This window comes from Amblyomma americanum, chromosome 4, assembly GCF_052857255.1.
Source record: "Amblyomma americanum isolate KBUSLIRL-KWMA chromosome 4, ASM5285725v1, whole genome shotgun sequence".
Taxonomy (NCBI): domain Eukaryota; kingdom Metazoa; phylum Arthropoda; class Arachnida; order Ixodida; family Ixodidae; genus Amblyomma; species Amblyomma americanum.
Window position 1 is genome coordinate 190490222 of NC_135500.1, and position 25805 is coordinate 190516026.

Here is a 25805-nt window from a genome sequence, read left to right on the forward strand (position 1 = left end):
TTATAGGCAAGTAGTTTCACGTGCATTCTAGTTGCTGCAGTTTTGAAAGTATAGCAGTACAGCCTGGTTGCACGACGTCAAGGTCCGTCTTCTCGTGTGCCAATCTACATTGATTCATGAGCGGGTTAGATGCAATGACACTCCACAGGAACGCGACCACGCGGAGCTGTGTTCCCTCTAAGTGTGATTGACCCTGTACATAGTACTGAGAGCGGCTCCATCCAATTGTTGTTTCACTAAAACTTGATTCGCTGGCTTTTTCTGGGTACGCTAACTTTTGTCCGGCAGTCGAAAATACCTTTGTGGCTCATAAAATTGATTTTTAAAATTTTCCCGCCGCTCGATTCAAACTCGTGACGTATACGCCGAGAAGGACTGGTTGTCGCCATTTTAAAGTAAATTTCGGTGCAGCATTGACTCTGTGATCCGGGCAATAATTGTGTGTCGACGCATTGAGTTTGCATAAGAAATCTGCCCCCGATGACGATTTATGTTTTATTCTTCGCTTTTCTTTAGCTTATATAAGCTCTCTTTTTCTTTCGACGACAGTAGTCTTTTTCTGGTTAAAATGCCGTAATCTATCGATACAGGCCATTGTAACTTCAGTTTTCTCTGTCAGTTGGCTTGTGTTGCTAGAATACCAGCTCCCAACCACGAAAAGACCACTTACAGAATACAGAGTTCTTGTAACGTAAGATATAAAAGAGCAAGAACTAAAATAAAAGTATCGCCACCACTGGCTAATTTCGCAAGTGCAACAACAATGATGGAATACTCACAAAATACGACGCATCTCTGAGGCTGACAAACGTTAATTAAAGTTATAGGTTTGGACATCGAAGCATATAAGTTTTGTTTTGATACCACCAGTGCAATTTTATCACTCGGGGAGGGCGGAAAAAAGACAACCTGAATGTTTGAAGCCAAAGAAAACCTATACCAGGCGGTGCAACAGGCGGCCAGGTTTAGGTATGCTTTGTTCGTTTTGGTGCTTCATAGGTATGCGCTTTGCGTGCGGCATGGTTTCGTTTTTGATGCGCCTCAATTTGCAAGTGCGGAGCAGCAGAGATACTCCAACTTCCCTTCTTCACATATCCCCCACTTGGTTGAATGAGGCAGTGAAAGAATGAATGCAGAAAGAGGCGCCGTAGTGGAGGGCTCCGGAATAATTTCGACCAGATGAAGTTCTTGACAAAGCACGGCACAACGGGTGCATTTTGCGTTTCGCCTCTGTCGTGGTTGTACCAATGTCTTCAGACTTAGCCGAGCGCCCTCACCACTGAGCTATCGCGGCTGGATCCTGTTCTGGCAGCGCCACCTGTAAAATCTTGGGGACTGATGCCAAATAAGAAAAAAATACTGTGCAGCGACCTTTTCAACTGTTAGTAGAGCTTTCTCACACCCCTATAGGCAAGCCAGCTCTTTCCTCTGCATTAAATATGTCATATTTCGCTTGAAATATGGGTTCACCGAGAATAAAAACAGGAGGCATTCTTGAGAAATTAAAAGGGCCATCTTACTGAACTGGAAATAAAGCGAAAATCTTCTGCCTATTGATATATGACAGGTACAGTCTTGGTCAAAAGTATTAAGGCCAAACAAAGGCTTTTCGCTGCAGCCGCATAGCAAGGTCATTACGGCACTATGAATGACCGAATGACCTTGAAATGCTCGCAGCAGGTTTCTTCTTGCGGTAGAGAAACTTCCGGCTTGACTTGCATTTTGAATGATCCGCTACACGGAGCATTCTAGGAACATTCATTTCGCTGCAGCTGAACGCTGTGGCTTGAATGCTTTTGACCAAGACTGTACGTAATCGATTGGTGTCGACTGTTATGCCAACTAATCTGGCCAATCCGACATCTACTGCACTGTCATTCCGACTGGTACTGCTCAAGTTTGGACGGGTGACGCCGCAGCCGGGCTGTTTTTCGTGCTTGGTGCAAAATAACGTCCCACACACGCCTGTCCTCCTTGGTGCTATACTATGTCCACGTTGTTCTTAATGGAGCTCTTTCGCCCTGTAAGTAGGAAAGACCTTTAGCAGCACCATATCTATACACCGAATAGGTTGGGTCCTCTGCTGCAATGTCAAAGAGCTTAGACGTTGCAACATCAGAAATTGTATGAGAAGCAGGACAGCCCGTTGACAGGGTGTAAACGTCTTTAGCCTTGAAAGGACTGACAAGAGTGTATGTCACAAAAGTTCGTTCTTATAGGCAGAAGCAATTTTTTTTCCTCAACATTATCTTTTACCCAACGTCACACGTCATACAGCGCATGCGTCATTCGTGAATCAGGACAAGGTGCCTTGTTTGGATGATGCTCGCGCGCGTGCTCGCACCTTCAGAAGCGGAAGGCTTAGTTTAGCCTGCCGGGTCTCTTTCTCGCGACTGCAGAAACTGAGAGGCAGCACGTCCGCTTGGCGCACCTCCGAAGCGCGGACAGGTATCGTGTATCGGTGACGGCGCGGGTGCTGGCGGACTGAGAGACGAATGGCGCGGGAAAGGGGGGGGGGGGTGCAAAACGGAAATTCCCTTTCCTCCTGACTTCTTTCTCGCGATAACGTCGACCGTGGGCGGTGGGACAACGGCGTCTGTTCCCACGAGGTCTGCTTGCGCGGTGGCAGCAGCGACGACATCGTCCCGTAGAGAGGAGCGCTCGTATCGGCCTCGTTCAGAGATGGGCAACGCATGCTCGCTCGCCCTCTTCAAACTTCTCGCCGTAGCGTTGTGGGCTCAAGCAGCGATGCTTGCGTGCGGCGTCACAGCGTCATCCAAAGTGAGCTCAATGCACCGCGGACTTGACTGAGACGTGTGAGATGGTCATGAGGGTCGTGTAGACAGGTGACGAGAGACGGCGCGGGAGAAACAGGACACAAGCGAGGGACTGTTTCTCCAGCCACGTATTTCGTCGCTATGTCACTAGCCCAACTATCCGAAACCGCCAGCGTATGGTAGACGGCGTTGACGCAGTTAAACGCGGTTCAGTGAGCAGATGTGTAAGAACCGTCAGCTGCTCATAGCTACATGAATGTTTAATTTTTTTGTCAAGGGTTGCACATTTATGCCTATGCATGCACTGAATTCGTTGGAGCCCGATGATAAACAAAACGCCTCAGTGGGTGCATTCATGTGATAGGTCCTTCTTATGTTGCTCGTGGCTGTTGATTTATTCAGATATGGCTTTGCTGTGAGGCTTCAGCCCTTCCTCGCAACTGAGCATGGGTAGGCATTCTGGCAACATTGTTAGTGTAGTCTGGCAACAGGTTAAGTTATGCCAGCCGGATGCCCGCTTTTTTTTTCTACCTTTCAAGGAAAATTATGGTATGCGAGGCTGCAGTGCAGAGAAGTCGCAAATGTTAATAGTTGCGTAAAGTATGCTCAACTACAGGGCTGTCGTCTATTCGTGTGTTTACTTCAACCATCGCCCGGACCAGGCCCGTTTATGAGGACGGGTGATAGTACACAGTGCTAACGTATCATGTCCGTGTAGAGGCAGCAGGCAACCTCTGACTAGGCACTAAAAATTTCTGCTTTATTTATCTTTTGCATAACATGTGTACTTTGTGTGCGATTTTATACTTTTGTCGCATTTCCTTTAACACCCTTCGAAAGCGGCGCCGGATATGCATGCAGGGCCAGAGGTCCTTCGTGATTGACTACGAGAACAACCGCTACCTGAAGGATGGCGAGCCGATACAGATTGTGTCCGGGTCCATGCACTCCTTCCGCACGCTTCCCGAGCAGTGGGACGAACGCCTGGCAACCATGAGAGCTGCCGGTCTGAACGCCATACAGACGTGCGTGCGAGCTTCTTGCTTATTCAGCGCTTACACGAAAAAAAAAGAAAACGGTATTGTCTCAAGGAAACGCAGTGCACCAAGTGCAGTCACGTCCGAATATCTAGGGAAGTGAAAACACCTTTCTTCTCCTTTTGCTTGACAATTCTAAATCTGTCATTTGTTTCAAGGAAAACACTGCTCCCTACCTGAACGCTCTAAATGAAACGGGAGGGATATAGGCCAGCGTTATGGCTGTGAAGCAGCTTTCGATAAAAAAAAAAGCCCTAACTCTTACACTTGCAGTTCTCTGCACTGAGCGGATACAAGTGATATTGTCACGTGCTGGTCACGGCAGTCCAGAAGACGGCGAAATGTTTTCAAAAATAACACTTAATTGTGCTGATTTGCGCCTAAAAAGAAATTACAGCTCGGCGGCAGGGATAGAAACAAATGTGCTCGGCGGTCATCTAAGAACAGACTTACCACCACTCTCGGCCTTGCTCAATTTAAAGCCGACGAAGAAGTTTAGAAATAAGGCGCGTAAAGCACCTACGGTTATCTCGAACAACGCAGAAAAAAATCGCATGAGGCTACAAACATTCCAGATATGTTTAGTCGCATCTTGTGTCACAAAGAAAGCGGTAAAGCGGCGTGTCGGTGACTTTGGAAATAAGCAAGCCAAAGCTACAAAGCTCACTGCCCGCCAATATTTTTTTTTCTCTAGACAGTGCTCAGGAAACGATAACGCTTATAATGCACAGTCTCAATTCATGGTGGGTGGAACAGCGCGAACAGAAGATAGACGAGAAGAGAAAAGACAGACAAGCGCTGAGTCGCAACTAATGTTTTTATTAAGAAGAACATACATTTTATATTGAAAAAACACGTGATATATCAGGCACATAGCAATTACATTGGCACTTTTCAATGGTTACCTCGCTGAATTCAAGTTATTCCCATTTGAAAGATCACTGCCAAGAGTGCGGAAAACAGGAGAAAAAGAAAAAATGCCGCCCCATGGTCACCAAAACAAAGATTTTGTTTAGCCACAGGCAAAAAACAACCAGGGAAATAATGGAGGCATATTTCATTTGGAAAAGACAAGCGGAGTGTGTGAGCCAGCCTTCCTTGATTCTTGTAGATAAGGAGGTTTCTTTTTTAGACAATTCATGATGTAACCATTGAATTCAGCGAGGTAACCATTGAAAAGTGCCAATGCAATTGCTATGTGCCTGATATATCACGTGTTTTTTAATATAAATGTATGTTCTTCTTAATAAAAACATTAGTTGCGAGTCAGCGCTTGTCTGTGTCTTCTCTTCTCGTCTATCGTCTGTTCGCCCTGTTCCACCCACCATGAACTGTTACCAACTAGCCCAACTTTCCATCCTTCTACAGTCTCAATCTTGCCCAATTCCGGAAGACACCAGCAGCACAAAAACACATCATGCAAGAATTCCTTGCAAAAGAAAATTATGCGGATATGGGAAAGCTAGGTGGGTGGATGAGTTTAAGAAGTTTGCGAGGTGGCCGCTGCTGGCAAAGGACAGGGTTAATTGGAGAGTAATGGTTATGATGGAGCCAAAATGCATCGTCGGCCATAAAATTCGCCCATTGACTGGAGGCAAGTGACGTCACCCTAGCAACGCATTTCAGTTGGCTGGATGGAAGTGACGTGAATAGAACGAAAGTGTCATCACTTTCAGTAAAGGCATCAACAGCTGCTATTTCTATCGCATCGCCAGCGCACAGTGGAATTAGGTGTTCCTGTGAATTTTTAAACTCTCTAGTTAAAAGTTTGGTTTGGTTTGGTCTCTGCTGGGAATTGCACTATAAATAAACGTAGTTTTCACTACCGCCAATCATGGACAGCCGAGTCGAAACCACATGTAACATTCCGATGCGTGATTTTCGTCAATATTCACTCAATATTCGATTTGATTTGATTTATGGGTGTTTAACGTCCCAAAGCGACTCAGGCTATGAGGGACGCCGTAGTGAAGGGCTCCGGAAATTTCGACCACCTGGGGTTCTTTAACGTGCACTGACATCGCACAGTACACGGGCCTCTAGAATTTCGCCTCCATCGCAATTCGACCGCCGAGGCCGGGATCGAACCCGCGTCTTTCGGGTCAGCAGCCGAGCGCCATAACCACTGAGCCACCGCGGCGGCTTCTAGTTAAAAGTAAAAGGAAACTTTCAAAATAACCACACAGGAGTGATGAAATCGCGCGCCTCACATGAGGCAGAGGAACACGGAGTAAATAATGCCAGCTTTCAATAAAACGTATCTTGTGTAGCTTTTTGCTTTGCCTTACTGCTGTTCAAGAATTAGCTGAACGTTTCCTTTCGACGATATTTTTATAGCATAAATGTGACGGAGAGCAAGCCGAAAAGAAATCAGGCGTGCCCGTTCGTCACTCGTTTTTGCAAACGTGCTGTTCTGTCTCTACTGCAGGGCGGAAAATCACGGGAGTCCCTAAGTAATGTTCAGGAAGATTTCGACATTAGATGTTGGTAGGAAGCCATAATTATTTGGCTTCGTGGGGTTTAACGTCACAATGCAACTCAGGCTATGCAGTGGATGACTGCGCAGTGGAGGATTGCGGATAATTTTGACCACCCGGGGTTCTTCAACGTGTGATGACATCGCACAGTACACGGGTCTCTAGCGACCGCCGCGGCCGGGATCGAACCCGCGTCTTTCGGGTCAGCAGACTAGCACCAAAATCACTGAGCCACCGTGGCGGCTATATAGAACGCAAGAAATAGGTATCTTTCTTTCCGTTTAAGCTTACACCGTACACTTAATCCGGCTCCAGTATCTAGTGACGTGTCCATCAATGCTTCGTAACTAACGAGGAGAAAGCTTGTGAGGAGGGATGTACCTCGGAAGTCGAAGGAGAAGAAAGACACCCGCCGCAAGTGGTAATTAACAGTTTTAAGTCATGGACAGAATCGTGTGTTCCGAGTTGTTTTGCATGTTGAATCATTCTACCGGCTTGCGCGTCGCAGCCAAAGTGCAAAAAAAAATGACACCTTAGTATATTCTCGTCTCATCACCGTACTACATATCACGAACGCCATGCAGGTACGTCGAATGGAGTAGCCATGAACCCGAAGAAGGCCACTTTTACTTCGAAGGGCAGCAGGACATAGTGCACTTTATCAGGCTTGCCCAGAAGAACGACCTGCTTGTCCTGCTCAGACCTGGACCTTACATCGACGCCGAGAGGGACTTGGTGAGCACCTCCAATGAGTCACTCACTTGTTCCTCACTGTCATGCTCATAAGCGAGAACACCAACTTTGTACAGAAGTTCTTGCTTGAGTTCACATATATTCATTTTGTGAAATTCAGGTTGAAATTTACTTCTTAGGCAAAAAAATATAAATTTAATCATTGCAATTAATAAGATGATTATTAGCTGCAACAACATTTGAGAAATCAACGGCTCCTGTAGTATATTGGTCAGCTGTTCAAACAAAGTGGGCACTCAACCGTTGCGCTTCTGCCATATTCAGAAGAAAACCGAAGGTCGCAGAAAAAGTGTACGTATTTTTCCGTAGGTGCTGATTACATTACGTGGAGATCAACATTGGTGAGAGAAAATAGCAGTAATCGCACAATGTATTACGCAAGCCGTGTGCCACTGTGCCATTTTGTGCACTACCGTTTATGAAAGTCAGTTTTTTTTAGCGCGTAAGCATTAATCCGATGGGTACCAATCATGAGGGTACTGCCCGCTTATCGTCGTCTTCTGCTTTCGTGCTTTCGCACTTATTCGAATGTAGTAAACATTCTCTGTAGTTTTTTGTTTTTACTTATACGAATCACGGCCTAGCACAGCAAATGTACGTGAGATACATTACTAAACGGACTTCCTTGTGGGTCGTCGCCATTACGGGTGTACGCGGAAATTGAAGTTTTTTTTCGTTATTTATGCATGAAAAGTTCCCATATTAGCCACAGATATGTAATTGTTATGCGGTTGTCAGAATGACATTTTGTTTTAAGCCAGCTGTTAAAGTTGTTGAGTAATTACGAACAAAAGTCATCCCCGCGACCGTAAATAATTGAGTAGAAAATGCACAAGTTTTTTGTCAGCATATTCCCAATGCCTTGATCGATGCAATAATTATGTTAATTCTCTTTTTTAGATGCCTATACTTTTGAAAATAAAAGTTAAAACTCCAGCATACATATTTACAATACTTACGTGATAACGCTTCTTTAAAAGATACTTTTAAAAGCTGTTGCACGTATACATTGAAAAATTGAAGTCCTTATTGCACTTCTCAACGTCTCAGGATTCATGCGCAAAAAAAAAAAAACCATTCTACTCTTATTCGCTACAAAATGCCGAAAAGATGAGTGATCGCAATCGCAGAATAAGTGAAAGCTGAGAAAATCAACTTTAAAGTTGATTACATGGTTTGCTTTGTTTGGTATTAATTTTGGTCAGAGAAATGCGGCATTGCGACAAACAGAAACTAAGATGGAGCTCCTTCGTCGGAAGGCCATGAAATCCGTGATGCGCCGGGACCATCAGAAGCGCGTTTACAATTCTCAATGACCACACATAAAGAAAACGTTTTATTCTACGTTTTAAATGCGTATTTCGCTGCAATTTTTTCGCTACGAGACAGGTGACCCGATGATCACACACGAACAAAAAACAATTGAAAAATAAAAAATTATAACCAAATTAGCCAATTTATTTGCCGCGTCTATACTTAAATGAAGGCCTCGTTTCTGGCACCTGAGTACCTGTCAGTAAATCACTTGCTAAAGATAGCTTTGCTACGGACCTCTTCGGGTTTAAATTGTTTTTTCTCTTGCGACGCGCAAAACAAACTAAAAGAACATTGTTTCAAAGTATACCTTTACAAAAAAATTTTTAGACAGTCTGTAGACTGCCCATAAACTTCTGGCTGTCAAGTCTATAGACCCTCTATAGACAGAGCCTAGAGAACAATCTATAGGCAATACAAATCCTATAGACAGTCTATAAACAATCTATAGATTTATGGCCATACACTTTTAGTAGACTTTTGTATATAGACAGTCTGTCGACTATGGAACAGACAAAAAAGAAATATCTATAGGAAGGAAATAGAGTCTATAAGAAGTCTATGGACTGTCTATAGATCATTTTTGTAGCGATAGAAAAGAGAATGTTTAACTGCGGACTAATTCTGTTAAGCTTGCCCTCACGTGAGGCCGCTGATTTAAATCGGTGCAAGATTTGTTTTGTCAAGTTTTAGAATGCTTTTGTTCATTTTTTTTTCCAGGGTGGTCTTCCGTACTGGTTGCTGGCTGTGAATCGCTCCATTGGCCTCCGAACAAGCGATCCATGTAAGGAATTCGATGCACGCATGGGCTCTGTGGCTGCCTTTCTAGTTTTGCAAACCATGATTGGCCGGGGCTTTCGTTATGGGCCAACGCTACTCCCATGCCCAATGACGCACCACTTTCTCTAAGGCGGATGTCTGAGCATGTTGGTGATTCATGACAAATGTACAGAGCAAAGACGAGGACACAAGGAAGACCCATGGGACACACGAGCACTCGTGTGTGCCATGTTGCTGTTGTCTCAAAGCGATGGCCCATGTGCCTTCCATGTGTCCTCGTCTTTCTTTGCGCTGCACATTTCCACCACTTTTATTTCAAGGAAGCTTTGTGTACCTCGCCCTAGATACGCAGGGTTCCTTGTGCTCTTTCTATGCCCCAGATGGGCCTGCGTTCGCCTCACGCCTGTTCGCTGACCAATGACAAAAAATGACAAAGCGACAGACTAACCGGATGTCGTGGTTGTCTAGTGCGATAGCCAATAACGATAGCTAACAAGATGGTGTTTAAGGCAGGCACCACGGCTGATTTCCTTTTCGCTGACCAGCCATGTTAACCAACAACGTTTATTGTCTAGACCCCTGCAACTCGCTAACAGATCCGTGCTTGAACTCACTGTATGTGTGTCGTATATCTTTCTTAAATTTTTTCATTGTTCACTGCCGCAACACTTTGTCCATTGCAGCCTACATCGGTTATGTGCAGCGGTACTTCTCGAAGCTGCTCCCGCTCATTCGACCTCTTCTGTATGCCAGCGGGGGGCCGATCGTTGCCGTGCAGGCGAGTAGACGGCGTTATCCATACACGTATACGTGGCACACAAATACTTGACGCTGCTTCAATTTTTTTATGCACTTTGCGACAGAGAAGGTAACGACATTTTGTTTTGCTTTGAATAGCTGCCTTTAACGCTGTTGTGCAAAGACCAGAAGCTCGGAATAAGAGATCTCCTAGGAAAAAGAGGACACAGGAAACAAGAAATCCCATCTATATTCACGGACCTCCAAGTTATTTTTCTCCGTTTCCTTGGCCAATATAACAAAAAACTTGAGGGTGTCAGTCAAAATTCGCAGTCACGGTCATTCTCTACTTTATATTCACAGATCGTGGAGAATCCTCACATCACACTTGACGCAGTGGTGCAGCGCTTTAACGATGCGCCACTGCCCCTCGGCAAGTGGATGTTTCAAATGCAGCCACGAGTGGGGCTTCTGAGACCTTTAAGTTGCTCGGGCAGAGCAGCCTCTCACATCCAATCATTCATTGAACTGCCACCTGCCACGGTAGGCAGTTTGCACATTCCGGATTTCTCGATCACAACGCCGCCGCCACCGACGACTACACAGATGACGCCGGATTTTATGCAGAACAGGAACCTTGACACTATCCCGTTAATACAATTATTCTTGATTCTGTTCTATGGTTCCGACCACCGCACCCTCTGCCCGATCCCTGCGCTGGCGGAGGCCTGGTGGTGCCTCTGCCAATGACGACGGGCGAAAAGAAGAGAAATTTGAGTAGAACCTTTATATAACACCCAGAACTTACCGTAGCAACCACATTCTCGCAGGCGCCACATTCTCGAGAGCACCCACTGCTCGGCCCACAGCGCCTTTAAGGTTCAGGTGTAGTGCCCTACTGAAAAATGTATATTGGTTTGAATGGATCAGCAAATAGGATTATGGCACATTTGGTTTGGCTTTATAGGATGGACGTCCCAAAGAAGCTCAGTCTATGAAGGACGCCGTAGTGGAGGGCTCCGGATAATTTCGACTACCTGGGGTTCTTAACGAGCACTAAAAATGCACAGTACACGGAGCTTTCACATTTTTCCTCCATCGAAGTGCTACCGTAGCGGGCAGGTTCGAACCCATGACTTGCATGCACTGTGTGATGTAAGTGCACGGTAATTAACCACGAGTAATCGAAGTTATACGCAGCCCTCCCCTAAGGAGTCACTAAAAGGCTGAATCGCTTTAGAAGCTTCATTCTATAATGTTAAACGAAATGTGCCATAATCCTATTTGTCGACCTATTCAAACCTGTAACTTCCGAGGCTTTAGCTGCGCCATCTGCTGGCGCGTAGCGCAGCTGTCGCACTGTGCTCACGCTATTTATTCTAGGGATTATAGTCCTTCTTTCCCTACTCCGCACTGACGTCCAGGTGGAGAACGAATACGGCAGCTACGCAGCGTGTGATTTCGTGTACACGGCGTACCTGCGGGACTTGATGCGGTACTACCTGGGCGATGACGTCATTCTCTACACGACGGACGGCGACGCCGACGAATACCTCAAGTGCGGCAAGCTAGACGGCGCCTACACGACGGTGGACTTTGGCACAGGTGCGTTGGTGTGCAAGCGAAGCACAGTGCTGAGGCAAAGACAGGTAGCGTGGTACTTGCAGCATGCAATGAGTACTGTTCTAAAGTAGGAAGGGAGTCCGAAAACAGCGGACCAATTCCAGGTCTTTCCCCAACACGTCCTCAGACCCAATACATATTCGAGGAACTGTCGAGCGTGGCCCTTCGCAAGACACGCTGAAGCATTGCAGTCATCATATCAGCATGATCGTTATCATCCCGGATACTTCCACAGCATGACAAAGGCCTCCTCCATTTTTATCTAATCAACCTTGTCCAGTGCCAGCCGCGACCGCTCTATATTCGCAAATTTTGTTCATCTCACCTGCACACTTCTTTTGCTATTTGCTAGATTTTCTTTTCTTGGCACCCGCTCACGACAAGCTATCGGATCCGCTGTGCCTGTTCCAACCGTCCCAATTCGCTCTTTTTGATTGCAACTAGGATACCATTACAACGACGATGACAGAGACGATTGGTTTGGTCTGGTTTATGGGGGTTCAATGTCCCAAAGCGACTCAGACTATGAGAGACGCCGTAGTGAAGGGCTCCGGAAATTTCGACCACCTGGGGTTCTTTAACGTGCACTGACATTGCACAGTACACGGGCCTCTAGAATTCCACCTCCATCGAAATTCGACCGCCACGGCCGGGATCAAACCCAATGACAGAGACGAGTGGCCAAAGTATTTATTTTTTTATTTAATGATCCTGCAGGATATGGAACCTATCGCGGGATACAAACGTGTAGCGGCGCATGAGAGTTGACCCGTCCTTGACATTTTCCATGCGGCATTTCCGCTGACGTCACAGGGTATGACGTCGGTGCGGCGTTCGCGGTGCAGCGACGCCACCAGGAGCGCGGTCCCCTGGTGGACTCGGAGTACTACATGGGCTGGATGGACCACTGGGCCGAGCCGCATTCTGTCGTCAGCACCGAGGCGGTCGTCAGCCAGCTTGACAAGATGCTCAGCATGAACGCCTCTGTCAACCTGCGAGTCCATGTTCTCACTAATCACTACAATCAATCAATCAATCAATCAATCAATCAATCAATCAATCAATCAATCAATCAATCAATCAATCAATCAATCAATCAATCAATCAATCAAAGGAAGCTTTATTTCATAATTCAAGGGAAATTTGTACGAAATATTTGGACCGAGAGCTTACATGGCTAATGTCCGGTTTAATACAAAACAAGACATTTAGGCAACCGCATAAATATGTAAAGTAAACAAATGAAAACAGCGAAATAAGACAGCAAAAGCATTCAGTGTCCGATCGGATGCAAAACAAGGCATTTGGGCAAACGTATAAGGAAGCTGCACAACAGCATTTCAACAAACTATACGCAGCGAATTCAGACAAAATGCAAACATAGAAACACAAAAGCGAACTCACATCAATACTTGATTATGCACGAAATATAATTTCGAAGACAGTTTAAAAATTCTGGCAAGCTTTAGTTTCAGTGGCAATGAATTCCAGACTTTTGTCCCAATGAACTCAATTAATCTCTCACCGTATGTGTTGTGATGGATCAGAAGAATAAAATTGATTCGTTGACCGATTAATTTAGACAAGAGGTCGCGAAATTGATTGAGTGACGAATCTATCGATGTGTTGAATATCCGCGAAACTTATCGATCAATCAATTTGTTTGTGTACTTTGGTCTTTCAGATACGTCTTTCATGGGGGCACTTCATTTGGCTACAAGTCTGGTGGTAAGACTTCCAATAACTTTTGCTTTAGCGGTGTTTCCGCATGTTACAATCAGGTGATGATCCTTGATTCTGCAGGAAGAGCTGCTAGCCTGAATGTCGGCAATGGTGGGCGAAGTCCTTAAAATAAGGGCAAGTTTTTGACAACATAGTCGCAGCTTGAGCCTCTTGTCATTGTTCATAGTTTTAACAGTTCTTCACTTTTTTGGGATCATTTCTCGTTTGACAGCTATGACAACACAAAGCCATACGAATCCCAAATTAAGCATGGCCAGTGACGACACTAAAATTTTCTGTTATAGTTGGCTGAACTGATGAGAATTCATAAACGCTTAGCTAAGAGAGTACTCCCACAGTAAAAAGTTTATGGAGAGCGTAATTAGCATCGGGGCTTGTGGGAACCGAAAGTTGCGGCTGTGCTTAGCGACAAGCGGCGTTGCTATATTTAACCATTCATATGCGTTAGGAGAACCAGCCGCCTTAGTTTGAGTTCGCTTTAGTAAACTCGCAGTTATCAGCTTATCAAGTTAGTGCAATAAAAAGTTTGACTCACTCCATTACGAGGAATACAACGTGCCTCCCGCTTATACAATCAAAGTGACCTTTACATTTCGAGCCAAAAGCAGCCAAAGTCTTAACAAGTACACTATACCGTTGCGATCAGTGTGCCCTTAAGTAATATTAATATATTTTATTCCCTCATGAATTTTCAAAATAACTAAGACCGCACTTATAACTACTCAGCTCTTGTGGATGGGCTCGCACCTATAAATGCGCGAGCATGTGGTTAACTATGCTCAGCTCTTGTGGGTGGGCGCATATCTACAAATGTGCGAGCAAGTCGTTCGCGCTTTTATTTTTTTTCGACTGCGGCGTTGGTGAACATCGTGCGTAGCAGCGAACAATATTGAGGAAGGAGTTTAACCTCCTTCGTCGTGTGTCCCTTCAAGTCTCTCATCTTTTTCAGCGCTGTCCATCAAGATGAAGCTGTCTGACATCCCCGTCGATACTGCCTTGATAGCCTGCAGTGACTCTCGCGTTCTCGTTTATGCTATGATTACCAGGAAATCGGGAATAGCGCATTTAGTTCCCTTAGCTGCCACCGCGAGGCGCATGCCTCTGAACATTTAAAAAAAAGGCACTGACATCATCCGTGACGTAATAAAAAAGAAGGAATGGCGGACTGGCTGCAGAACAGAGCGTCATGCGCTGCTAGCCTTAGCGGCACTTGCTGGGTACTGAACCGAATTCCTGCTAAAGCGGTGAGTTGAACTTGTTACAAATTAACAGCAGCTTAATGGCACATTGATGACGCACATAATTCTGCGCACATTACGATGATTTATTGGTCAAGAAGATAAAAGGCAGCGAAAGGTACATAGAAGAAACGCTGAGTGTGATGAAGAGGATTTCGAGAACTGAAATTCACTTTCTGGCGCTGCAAAGCTCGAAGCCGGTCGTCGCAACAATTACACATTGGAACGCGATCACCCATGCGCTTAAGAGTTTTATTACAGGCCTACTGAACCGGACAATACTTGTTCCTTGTTGATTAAATGTATGCGCAGCTAACATCGACGACAAGTTCCATCCGACTATCACCAGCTATGACTTCAACGCGCCAATGACGGAAGCCGGGGATCCGACGGACAAGTACTACGCCATACGGAAAACCATCGGCAAGGTACGAGTAAACGGGGCGAACAGAAATGTTTAGCGTTTGGCATATAAGCCGTTGTATGCCGCTCTAAAAAAAAACAAATAAAAAGATTTGCTGCCGAAACTGCAGGTGCGGACATGCAGCGGCCAACCACTGAAATGCGTTTCTAAGAGCGCCCGGCCTTAGCTGTAATTGACACGGTGCGGCGCCTCTTGGCTGTGGGGAATGCTTTCGCTAAGATGGTGTTTAAGACAAAAGTTGTAACGATGATTGTGGTACACGTATATTTCTGAGCGCCACCGAAGATAACGAATTCCGCTGGTGTGCACTCTCGCGTAACATTCGCTGACGGCTCCCCCCTTTCGCTGACCTCACCTTCCCTCAGTTCGCCCATATTTTGCTTCTCTTACCTGAGAAGGAAGTCGGACAACACACGGAATCAAGAACCTTTACGGCACTCATTGATGGAATATAGGAATGTAGTTTAAAACATGAGGGCCTTTCTTACTTTCTCCACTGGGTGCCGTAGCTGAGAAAATCAGCTTGGCGTTCAAGGTTTCCTCGCTAAGGAGGCTACTGTGATTGGAACTCGTGTGGCTCCTGAACGGCGCAAATATGAGCGTTTTTTGTTTCCGAGAAGCTCAGCCCCAAGATAGAAATAATAAGAAAAAAAACTGCCAATTTGAGGACATAGCTTTGGCAATGTAAAAGCTAACCGATCTTACAGAACGCTGATGGCTCAGCTGATTACTACTGAATACGAAAAGAAACTGAAATCAGATTACGAGAACCCTGCAGGGAGATATTATTCGGATGATTCACCCGTGCTTTTCGTCGATGTGTGCAGTACCTTCCCCTGCCACCAGGTCCTGTCCCACAGCCTAAAGGAAAAATGACGCTCGGACCATTCGAGCTACAGTGGGTAAGGCGATTCGCCCAATTTATTCGACGTGTATGCGTTGAGTGATTGGCTGGCGGGCGAGCGTGCTGGCCAATCATGATAGCAAGTGAAAGCCACTCACCTATCGCAGAGAATCAGGCGAATCCTTTTGTCAATCTCGGCCAGGTTGTCTTCAATTTGTCATGTCTGCTTTGACGTCGGATTTTTATTAACTCTTATGTTTCAGCTCTTCGGCCTGAGTGATCTTAGAGAGATGCTGTCGAATGCTACAACAGCTTCGGAACGGCCGCTGACGTTCGAGGAAGTCGGGCAGGTGAGTGAGTTAACAGACTGGCAGGTGAGTTAATGATTATTGCAAGGGGCACCCCTTCTCTTCTCGCTTGATGTGCTCACTAATCATCTAGGCTGTCTTTTAAGCTTATGGGAATACATATTCACGCTTAAAATCAACACCTTTTATTAAGTGCCGAATAAAAATAAACAATAGAAAGCACTGGCCCCATATTTACTAGGACCTACCCATCACTTGAAGGTACGCTGGCTCACTCGTTGACACTCACCGATCAATCAATCGGCCGGGTCGGGTAGCTCAGTCAGTGAATCCATCAGGGCGGATTTGCTTGGCTAATATCTCAGTCATGTTAAAATAAACAGAGCAGACCACATGCTTGTAACTTTGTAGTGCAGATGCGGAGAGAAGTAGGCAGAGCAGGCTGTCAAATCTGCAGATATGCCCCTAATTACGCGTCGGTATGGAATTTGCATATCGGTAGTGATCACTGGCGTGGTTTGTCACGGGCACGTGATGTTTTTTTTTTATTTTTTAGGTAAGGCGTGATAGCACTTTGAGTAACGTACTCCGGTAACTTATATCCGCACATATACCTTTTATGACTCCCCTTGCTGGCACCTCCTTCCCTCCATCATATTTAACAAATTCACAATAATACAGCCATTTTATTGAAAAAAAAAACAGTAGTTCCTTTAAGTTAACGTGTGATCTTTCCGTTTATGGCACCATAATTTTTACACAGCTGCACTTACTGCTGTGTGTTAGCGTGTTGGGAAAATATGAACTGCAACTGCTTTACAAACGTGTTGTCGCTGTGAATGTTTTAGGCGGTTACATAAGTTTGCGGTTACGTATTACCATAACAAACTGAATCGTTTCGTCACCTGTCATGAAACACGTACCTTTTTACGTTATCATATTGAGGAACAACTCTTCCATGCTTCGTTCAAGCATATGCTCTTGTAAAATGGTGACAACCGGCACTAAGCGCCTCCCGTCATGACGCAGCGTACGGCGTTTCGTCTTCCAACGGTGACAAACGACATATGAAGCTGATAACTTTCCTTTTAACTTTTCCCCCGTAGAAATGAAAAAAAAAAAAACATCCGACTCAACAGCTGCAGGGATCACAACAAGGAGGGCTTTCTCGTTGACTGCCACTGCCTTTCATGCATTAGTTTCGCGGGTTAAGTGTAAACTGTCGGGTGAATATCTAACAACATGCGCGCGTGAACAAAATTCAAATATTGTAGTCTAATAGTGCGACCGCTTCGAAGTTTTCAATGCAGACATGTACGCTAGCTTCTGTGGCTAAAAAGGGTATTAGTAGATTTTAGATAAGTGGCTGACGATAATTATTTTCTCACTCTGTGTCCACCTGGTGGCATAATCTGCTTCAGAAAGCAGCTGTCAAGTACTGCTCCTCGTTTATTTCACAAAAAAATCAGGAAAATCTAATTTTGAACACCACGTGTGTGTAGACGTGCTTCTAACACGGCGACAGTAATTGCTTCTCGTTGGTGGGTTAGGTTCTCTTAAAACAAATAAATAATTAAAACTTGGACGACGCTTCATCTACCCTTAGGAATACACTGCGATAGCGTTACAGATTCCTTCCGCGCAAGTTGCACTCCTTCTCTTTCACCGATCCACAGATAGCGGGGACTCCTCATATACCAATCCTGGCGCAGTGGTGCAACCGTCAACCAATGCGTCACTTCCCCGGCAGAAGGCGGTTTCAAACACTGCTACCGGCGTGGCTTGTGAGGCCCAGATTCCTCTCCCCGAGCAACCTCTCGCGAGCAGTCATTAACTTAACTACAACATGGCACGGTAGGAAGTTTGCTGACAATCCGGTGGGCAGGTGGCCAACCTGCTTTTTCGTGACACGGATGGACGGAGGCCGGCTTTTCTCGTGAACGGGTCCTTTCATTTCATTTCATTTATTGAACTCTCAGGGCCGAAGGCATTAAAGAGGGGAGTGGTCACAAAACAAAAATATATAAATAGATACAATGCATATTACAGAAACCCGCCGCGGTGGCTCAGTGGTTAGGGCGCTCGACTACTGATCCGGAGTTCCCGGGTTCGAATCCGACCCCGGCGGCTGCGTTTTTATGGAGGAAAAACGCTAAGGCGCCCGTGTGCTGTGCGATGTCAGTGCACGTTAAAGATCCCCAGGTGGTCGAAATTATTCCGGAGCCCTCCACTACGGCACCTCTTCTCCCTTTCTTCTTTCACTCCCTCCTTTATCCCTTGCCTTACGGCGCGGTTCAGGTGTCCAACGATATATGAGACAGATACTGCGCCAATTCCTTTCCCCAAAAATCAATTATTATTATTATCATATTACAGAACAGGTAATATCATCCTCCTGTTATACAACGTTAGCTTGTGCAGAACGAAAATGCTGGTTATCAATTACCTCGACGATATCTGCGGGAAAGCGGTTCCATTCACGTGATGTACGAGGCAAGAAAGATTGAAATGCCGTTTTAGTGCTACATGTTTCAATGCCAACTTTGTGACGATGATCAATGCGATTTGACACGTATCTGGGGGACGAAATGAGGGAATCGCGTAGCGTGGGGTGATGGTATAGTTTATGAAAAAGGCTCAAACGAATTGTCGGCCGGCGGGATGCTAAAATAGGTAAAAAAAGATTAGCTTTCATGCTTGTTACACTTACGGTACGGTTAAAGTTGGACAGGATAAAACGAGCAGAGTTATTTTGAACCAGCTCAAGCAAAGTTATCAGTTTTTCATGATGCGGATCCCATATCGCTGCGGCATATTCCAGATTAGAACGTATTAGTGTTTTATAATACGTTCTAAAATACGTTATGATTGTAATGCTATCGCATTAAATTTTTAAAATACTAAGAATATACTCCTCTTTTTGTGAGCTCGCACTGCTGTGCAGCAAAAGAGAGACGTCGTCATTGCTTCCGCGTGCTTAAAGCGACGCCATCCACGCATCCCACGAAATGCAGAGCCGAGCCCTGGTGCTGTACGACACCTGGGTGTCCTTCCTGCCGCGCAACCCCGGAGCGCTCAGTGTGCCTGGACTCCACGATCGTGGATACGTCTACGTGGACGACGTATGTTACAAGTCGCTTGTATCCGAACATGCTTTTTAGGACAGCACTGCTTACCGATCTAAAGCTTTTTTTCTTTTTTTTTTGGGGGGGGGGGGGGGGGGCGTTGGCAGTGTAAATGTACTGTAGATATCGCACTTGTGCCATTGTTTCTTGCTTTCGTCGCATTATAGTTCGGTTAATGTGGTGATATTCTACGTTGACTCACTCTAGTTTCACTTTCCACCGGCCGGAGTGTACCGATCAGGCGTCCTCTTATAAGGTCAAAGAGATGCGGTGCTTCCGTCCCTAGGCAGGTCCGTTAGGCTGTTCTTGGTTCTTAGGAATTACTACATTTCAAGTGTCACTGCGTCTCAACACTATCGTTTTGTGTGTGCGCGTAGCGAAGTCATAAAGAAGCAGAAATTAATTACAAGAAGTGGTAGGAGAACATAAACACTGTTACGCACCCCCCGCGGAGGGCGAAGGAAGAGAAAAGAAGTCTAGACGTGGATGAGAAGCCTTAGCATCTCCGTTCTGAACCACCGGTCACCATTTCAATGCCACCTGCGAATAAATCACATAACAGTATGGCGGCATATGCGACAACGTTTTGTTGACGTATACCTTTGTCGCTGCTGCTTCTGCTGCTGTGGCTAATAAACCCTGTCCTGCGATGGAGAGGAAAAATATCTTCACGCAGGAGTGCGAAAGCACGGAGAGGTGACTTACTGAGCAGCGAGAAACTGCCTTCTATTCCGCGGATACTTTTACGTTAGAACTCGTTAACTCTGCGAGCAGTACGAGTGTGACGAGGCGAACATGCCGGCGTGTGTCTCTGCGTGGCCGTCGGCTGAAGCCTCTGGCGCGTGCAGCGAGCCGAGCGCAAGAACGACCCCCTGACGGGGCGAGCGGGAAAATCTGCATCTGCGGAGAGGAGGGCGCTACGACACCCCCAAAGGAAAGCGGCGCCGAAAGAGAGAGCGGGTCTGCGGCTTATCCAACGTGGCGAGTCGAGTTATACCCCTGTCACACGGCATTGCTCTAAGGCCTTTCCAGCAAAGATACCATTTCTCACCAAAGGAGCGAAAGCTTAAAGGGGCAGCGACGCAGCTACACGGTGCAGCCCAAAGGTGAAACTCGTTCAGGCTTAGCACCCGCTGCTGTGCTCGAGGCGGCTGAAGTGAGTGTTTCAAAATTAAAGTGTGAAATTCTGTTCATTCGTTGAGCTCAGACAATTTTTTCATTCTAACTGCTTCCTTAAAAGAACTGCAACAGCTACTCTCATCAGCAGCAGCGGGTTTTGTGTATTGCCTTGGCCACCAGGGGCACTCGGTGTTGCTGCAACACTTTCACTGTCTTGAAATCTGGGCATAAAATACAAGCACTCGTAGAAAAAGCAAAGCTAGACACACCTTTCGTATTAAAAAAAAAGATGTTTTCAAACGTTGTTGGCTGTATCTATTTTTTTTATTGCTTTTACTTTTAGACGTTGGGTGGCACTGCGATCGCAGGTTCTCGAAGGCCGCGCGTTTGGGCTCCAAACGTCTCTGACGTGCGCCTTCGCCTCCAAGGCCCTTAGCGACAAAGGCACAACATTTGTGCCGTGTAGCTGCACTCCTTACGCCTTTGGATATAAGGACCTGATTCTCAAAGGTCTTTGTGGTGCCCGTGCGACAGGGGTATTAGGCGAAATGTGCATAATTCAACAAATGTTAAATCATAAAAGCAGTAGCAAGCCATAAAGCCAGACGAAATAAAATGAAATTAATTGGCGCAACTTTCGGGCAGTGCTATCAGACGAAAGGGAAAATCATCAAAGGAAACGCATCATCCTAAAACCGCATTCATCTTGCGCAGTTCATTGCATCATACCACTTGAGCGCCCATCATTTTTTCTGGTCGTTAGGCAACGGCATTCTGAACGTGACAAGAAATTTAGGCCGACGGTCCGGCTGCTTCACTCTGGTCCCGTACTCCAGGCCGGTAACCTGCATCACTCTGAAACGTATTGGAGTCTTGTTTAGAGCATTTTATGAAATTTCTCTCGGACATGTGGTAAAAAAAGGGGCGGCTAGGAACAAGTCGAATGAATCGATTTCCTGTTCTGGCGTGTATAGCGCGTTTTTATTATTTTTAGCTCATAATTAACAGCCTTGTAGCACGGCAAGCATCTGTCTCGTAATCTGGCCAGCCTTACCAGTGGATATACTCTTATTTTCGTTTCCTTCAGATATACCAAGGCGTGATTTCTCGCATGGACAACGTGCACGACATTATGGTGTCGGTGACCAATGGCCAGCGGCTGACACTGCTGGTGGAAAGCCAAGGAAGAAATGCCTACGGAAATCTCAACGACGCCAAAGTGAGTAACATCTCTGTGCAAAAAATGAACCTAGCGACACTATGTTGGGATGCATCTTGAAACCACGCAAAAACCTTTCGTCGTCCCTCTCTCTACTATACTATGCTGGAAATCCTGCGTCTTCGAAATAGTTGAAACTGTCAGCGTGCATTACTTAAGAAGATATTATATCAGTGAACTTAATTAACAATTCGAACTATTAACTATTACAAATGCCGCGCGAAAAGTACCGAGGTACCTCGCTTTTAGGTATTCCTATAATCCTGTACATGATATCAAATTCTAGAAAGGCGTTGACGTCATTTCAAAGGAGCTCCTTTTGGGGAATAACAGACAAGCACAAACTGAAGGAGACAGTGGTTGCCCTGTAGGATATATGATTCCCTCTCAAGACAAGCTTCTGTGTATGAGGCTATAACTGCGTTAATAATAATAATAATTGGTTTTTTGGGGAAAGGAAATGGCGCAGTATCTGTCTCATATATCATTGGACACCTGAACCGCGCCATAAGGGAAAGGGAAAGGAGGGAGTGAAAGAAGAAAGGAAGAGAGAGGTGCCGTAGTGGAGGGCTCCGGGATAATTTCGACCACCTGGGGGTCTTTAACGTGCACTGACATCGCACAGCACACGGGGATCTTAGCGTTTTTCCTCGATAAAAACGCAGCCGCCGCGGTCGGGTTCCAACCCGGGAACTCCGGATCAGTAGTCGAGCGCCCTAACCACTGAGCCACCGCGGCGGGTGACTGCGTTATCGCAGTTAACTGAATTTCATTTCAATGCGACATTAGTGCTTGTCTATCTATGTACAGCGCTTTTGATGCGAGAAACTGCATCGAAGATTTTCGTCAATTAATTTTGTCTATATTATCTATTTTTTATTTCATTGTATATCCCGGCATTTTGACACATTCCCAGGGTATCGTCTCGGACGTCACGCTGTCCGGAATTACGCTCACGAGCTGGAACATCACCCCCGTCGATGAGCACAAGACCCTGCTTGGAAACCGCGCGACGATCGGTGCCCCCGGGAAAGTGAGGGGCTTCCCGGGATACGGCGGATTCGCGGCGTACGAGGCGAGGTTTCCTCTGCAGCTGTCACCGCCGCTGGACACGTTTCTAAGGCTCGACTACTGGAAGAAGGTATAGGAGTTGTTTTTCCTAGCGTCTTTCCTAGTTTCTGTATCCATTGTTTTAGTTCCTACTTTGCTATAGCTTCGAGTGTTTGCGAAGAGCCTGGAGGTATTTTTGTATGTGCACTAGAAGAGAGAAACTTGGGTCAAGCGCCTTCCTACTTGCCTCAAAACGACGCTGCAGCGTACTGTCAAGAGAAATATAAAGATTACGTTTTCGGTCGTCATAATTCAGTGGTAGCGTCAGGATCTCCTCTCACGTAAAGGGAGGCAGGCTGTACTCGAAAAAAAAAAACCAGGAATTCGGCTTTTTACTCGGGATTCCGGCGGTTTTTGCGCAATTTCTTTGTTTCAAAAGTGTTTTCATCATGGCGACAAGTTAGCGTGTTTGTCCTCTTGTTGTGCCTGATCTAAACAATTCCTTGGAAGATAACTTCAATATATAACCAAGTAACTTGAAGCCAACTTTCAACTGAGCGAAAAAAATGCTTTATGTCTGCGCAGCAGTACGTACCACCAGGGACCTTTTTCATCACGAACTAGCCCTCTGAGACTTGATATGAGAAAGGTGCCGCTCGAGAGGTCGACAGCACTGGTAAGACAAAAGACCACAGAGCGATTAGAGGAAGCAGCGTCTGCACGAACTCGACGTAGTTTTGCGGGCTAACGTATTTTGGGGGATGATCTCGCTCCATCGAAGCCACACGTAGCGTGCGTCATTGTGTTTGACCCTTTATGGTTGCCTACGAGTGTCACAGACTCCGCTGTGGAGAATAGGATCACAGGACAACGTCACCACGTCAAGCTGGCCGTCACCTTACCCCAGTGGTAGCGGCAGGTAGCTTAATGTTCGTATCCAAAAGCATAGCCGATACCTTTTAACTGACGCACTTGTTCAGACGACAAACGCGAGAGCTCGCATCGAAGCCCCCTTTTGACGTCATTTACCCGCAGCGCAGTCCACGCCAAAGCTTAGGTCGCTTCAGATACCGCTAGAGATAACTAATAGCCAACAGGGTCGGATCTCGGGATAGGAAAGACGTGAGAATATGCGCACCCACATCAAAGTTAGGCGTACACCGCAGTCACACACTAAGCGCCAACATGGGTGCACCCACGTCAAAGGCTTGCGTGTCGGCACCAGAATAACATGGAACACAATGAATGTTGACTGAATACTGACGAAAGTCACGCATCGGAATGTTACATGTGGTTTAGACTCGGCTGTCCATGATTGGTGGTAGTGAAAACTACGCTTATTTATAGTTCAATTCCCAGCAGAGACCATGTGCATGTTGTGGATTCGTGTCTATGAAGGAGGAACGAATCATGCAGTCACTGTTTCATGAATATGCATTTCGTATTCGTGTTGAGGCGTGCTTCTCTGAAGGTGGGATCAAACTAATTTTTTTCCTTCTCCATTGTTTACCGCGCAGGGCGCAGCGTTCCTAAACGGCTTCAACCTTGGTCGCTACTGGACACCCATGGGTCCGCAGAAGACACTCTACGTACCGTCTGTTCTCTTCAAAGCCGAGAACGTTCTCAACATCTTCGAGCTCGAGCAAGTGCCGTGCTGGGGCCAGCAGCCGTGCATTGCCGAATTTGTCGACACGCCAGAAATCAACGCAACTGTGCCGCTGTCTTCGACCCCTGCTTTTCGGAAACGTGGCAAATAAACTAGTCTGCGCTTCCTTTTCCATGGTTCTGCTGAGCTTCTAGTCCAAGTAACGATTGGGTAGAAAATATTCACAGCATTATCGCCCTTGTTGAGAGCAAAAAGTTCAGTGTTATAGCTTGTTACTACGCGACAGCGTACACAGCTCTTTAGGTCGAAAAGCCATCGGCGTACTATAGTAGCCGACACCGCATAGTAATTTGTGGTTCTAGTGATTAATCGGTGTGTGATAGGCGGATACGAGTTAATTAGATCGTCGTAATTAATTGATTAATTAAAGAAATGAAAACATAAAAAGGGGGTTCAAAGGTATCAAAATGCTCAGAATGAAAAGTCAATGCTTGATGATGCTAATTAAGAAAATTAGAGCGTGTAATTGACCAATAAATTATTGAAATAATTAAAAAGTAAAATGCGCTGAAACTTTTCAAACTGCTCAGAATGGAAAGCCTAACCCACTACGCTACCGTCTCATACCCTTAAGGCGGAGCTTTTTGTCCTCTCCAATTTTTTAGATTAGCTGTTTTCTCACTTGTATTTAGCTGTCATGAACGGTATATATCTGCAGCAGAGTATAGCATGATAGTAGCTACATTAAGGACCCTACAAGTACGTGTACTCGCTGCCGCCTAGTAGCTGCAGCGCACGCTTACCCCTCCCTTCTGAGCAATCGCCCACTTCTTGGCCCACATTATCACTTACAGCCTAACCACGTCCACTGCAGGAAAAAGGCATCTCCCAATAACCTCCAGTTAACATTCCTTTGCTCCGTTAGCTACGTTTGTTGATTCCAGATGGTATATCATTATACCCGCATGGGCCCACAGGGGCTAGGCCAACCTAAACCACATGGTATTTTCGAGGGTGTTGCATCTGGGTTGCAAGCCCCAAGGGTAGCGTTGGCCTGGCGGCCTGGGGCAAAGCTGGAAACATTCGAAGGTCCCGGCAAAGGAAGAGTCGACTGGCAACAGAACAACTAGTTTATTCTGGCATCGCAAAAGAGCAGCCGGTCAGGGCGACCACGTTACTCGAAGGAAGGAATCGAAGTCTCTCGCCCGCGTCCGGCGCAGCTGTCTTTTTTTATACCCTCGGAGTCGAGGGCAAGAGGGAACGGCTTGGGAAGAGTCATCCGATACGGCGACGCTTGAACATGTTCAGGCGTGACGGGCGCGTCCGCCAGGCCGGCGCCGGTCAGACCTCCTCGCCTCCCAGTTGAGGAGCTCCTCTCCCCGGCTGCCGCGCTTTGACAAGCGTGGGCAAAACAAGCACACACACACACACGCACGCACGACGACACGTGGCACTGAAACATGCCTGGACGCGCTTGGCGGGAGGCGATGCGGCCGCGATGAACGAAGCCGCGGCGTCCGTTGCATCCGCGCCGGCTATACCGCGCGTCGTAGGTAGGCGAGACGTAACAGACCGCCCCGCCGGGAGAAGGAGATCCCGATGGTCAGGGGACTGCATCCGCTGTCCAGAG

The 25805-nt window shown here is 46.3% G+C and overlaps 1 protein-coding gene across 1 annotated transcript; it reads left to right on the forward strand.

Annotated features, from left to right (window-relative positions):
• Positions 1-2590: 2590 nt before the first annotated feature.
• Positions 2591-24343, forward strand: LOC144128878 (beta-galactosidase-like). The gene is made up of 15 exons (XM_077662651.1): positions 2591-2781; positions 3639-3802; positions 6876-7026; positions 9079-9142; positions 9822-9916; positions 11301-11481; positions 12313-12493; positions 13184-13227; positions 14793-14908; positions 15732-15806; positions 16012-16098; positions 19071-19178; positions 21388-21519; positions 22436-22660; positions 24087-24343. Exons 1-15 carry the CDS (start codon positions 2683-2685, stop codon positions 24324-24326), a joined length of 1962 nt encoding a protein of 653 aa, XP_077518777.1. The 5' UTR covers positions 2591-2682; the 3' UTR covers positions 24327-24343.
• Positions 24344-25805: the final 1462 nt, after the last annotated feature.

Excerpts from the sequence above, each read along its gene's own strand:
- LOC144128878 (XM_077662651.1), top strand. The coding sequence starts at position 2,683 with ATGGGCAACGCATGCTCGCTCGCCCTCTTCAAACTTCTCGCCGTAGCG. Across the intron at positions 14,909-15,731 it reads TACGGAAAACCATCGGCAAG|TACCTTCCCCTGCCACCAGG; the intron begins GTACGAGTAAAC and ends CGATGTGTGCAG. Across the intron at positions 22,661-24,086 it reads GGCTCGACTACTGGAAGAAG|GGCGCAGCGTTCCTAAACGG; the intron begins GTATAGGAGTTG and ends TTTACCGCGCAG.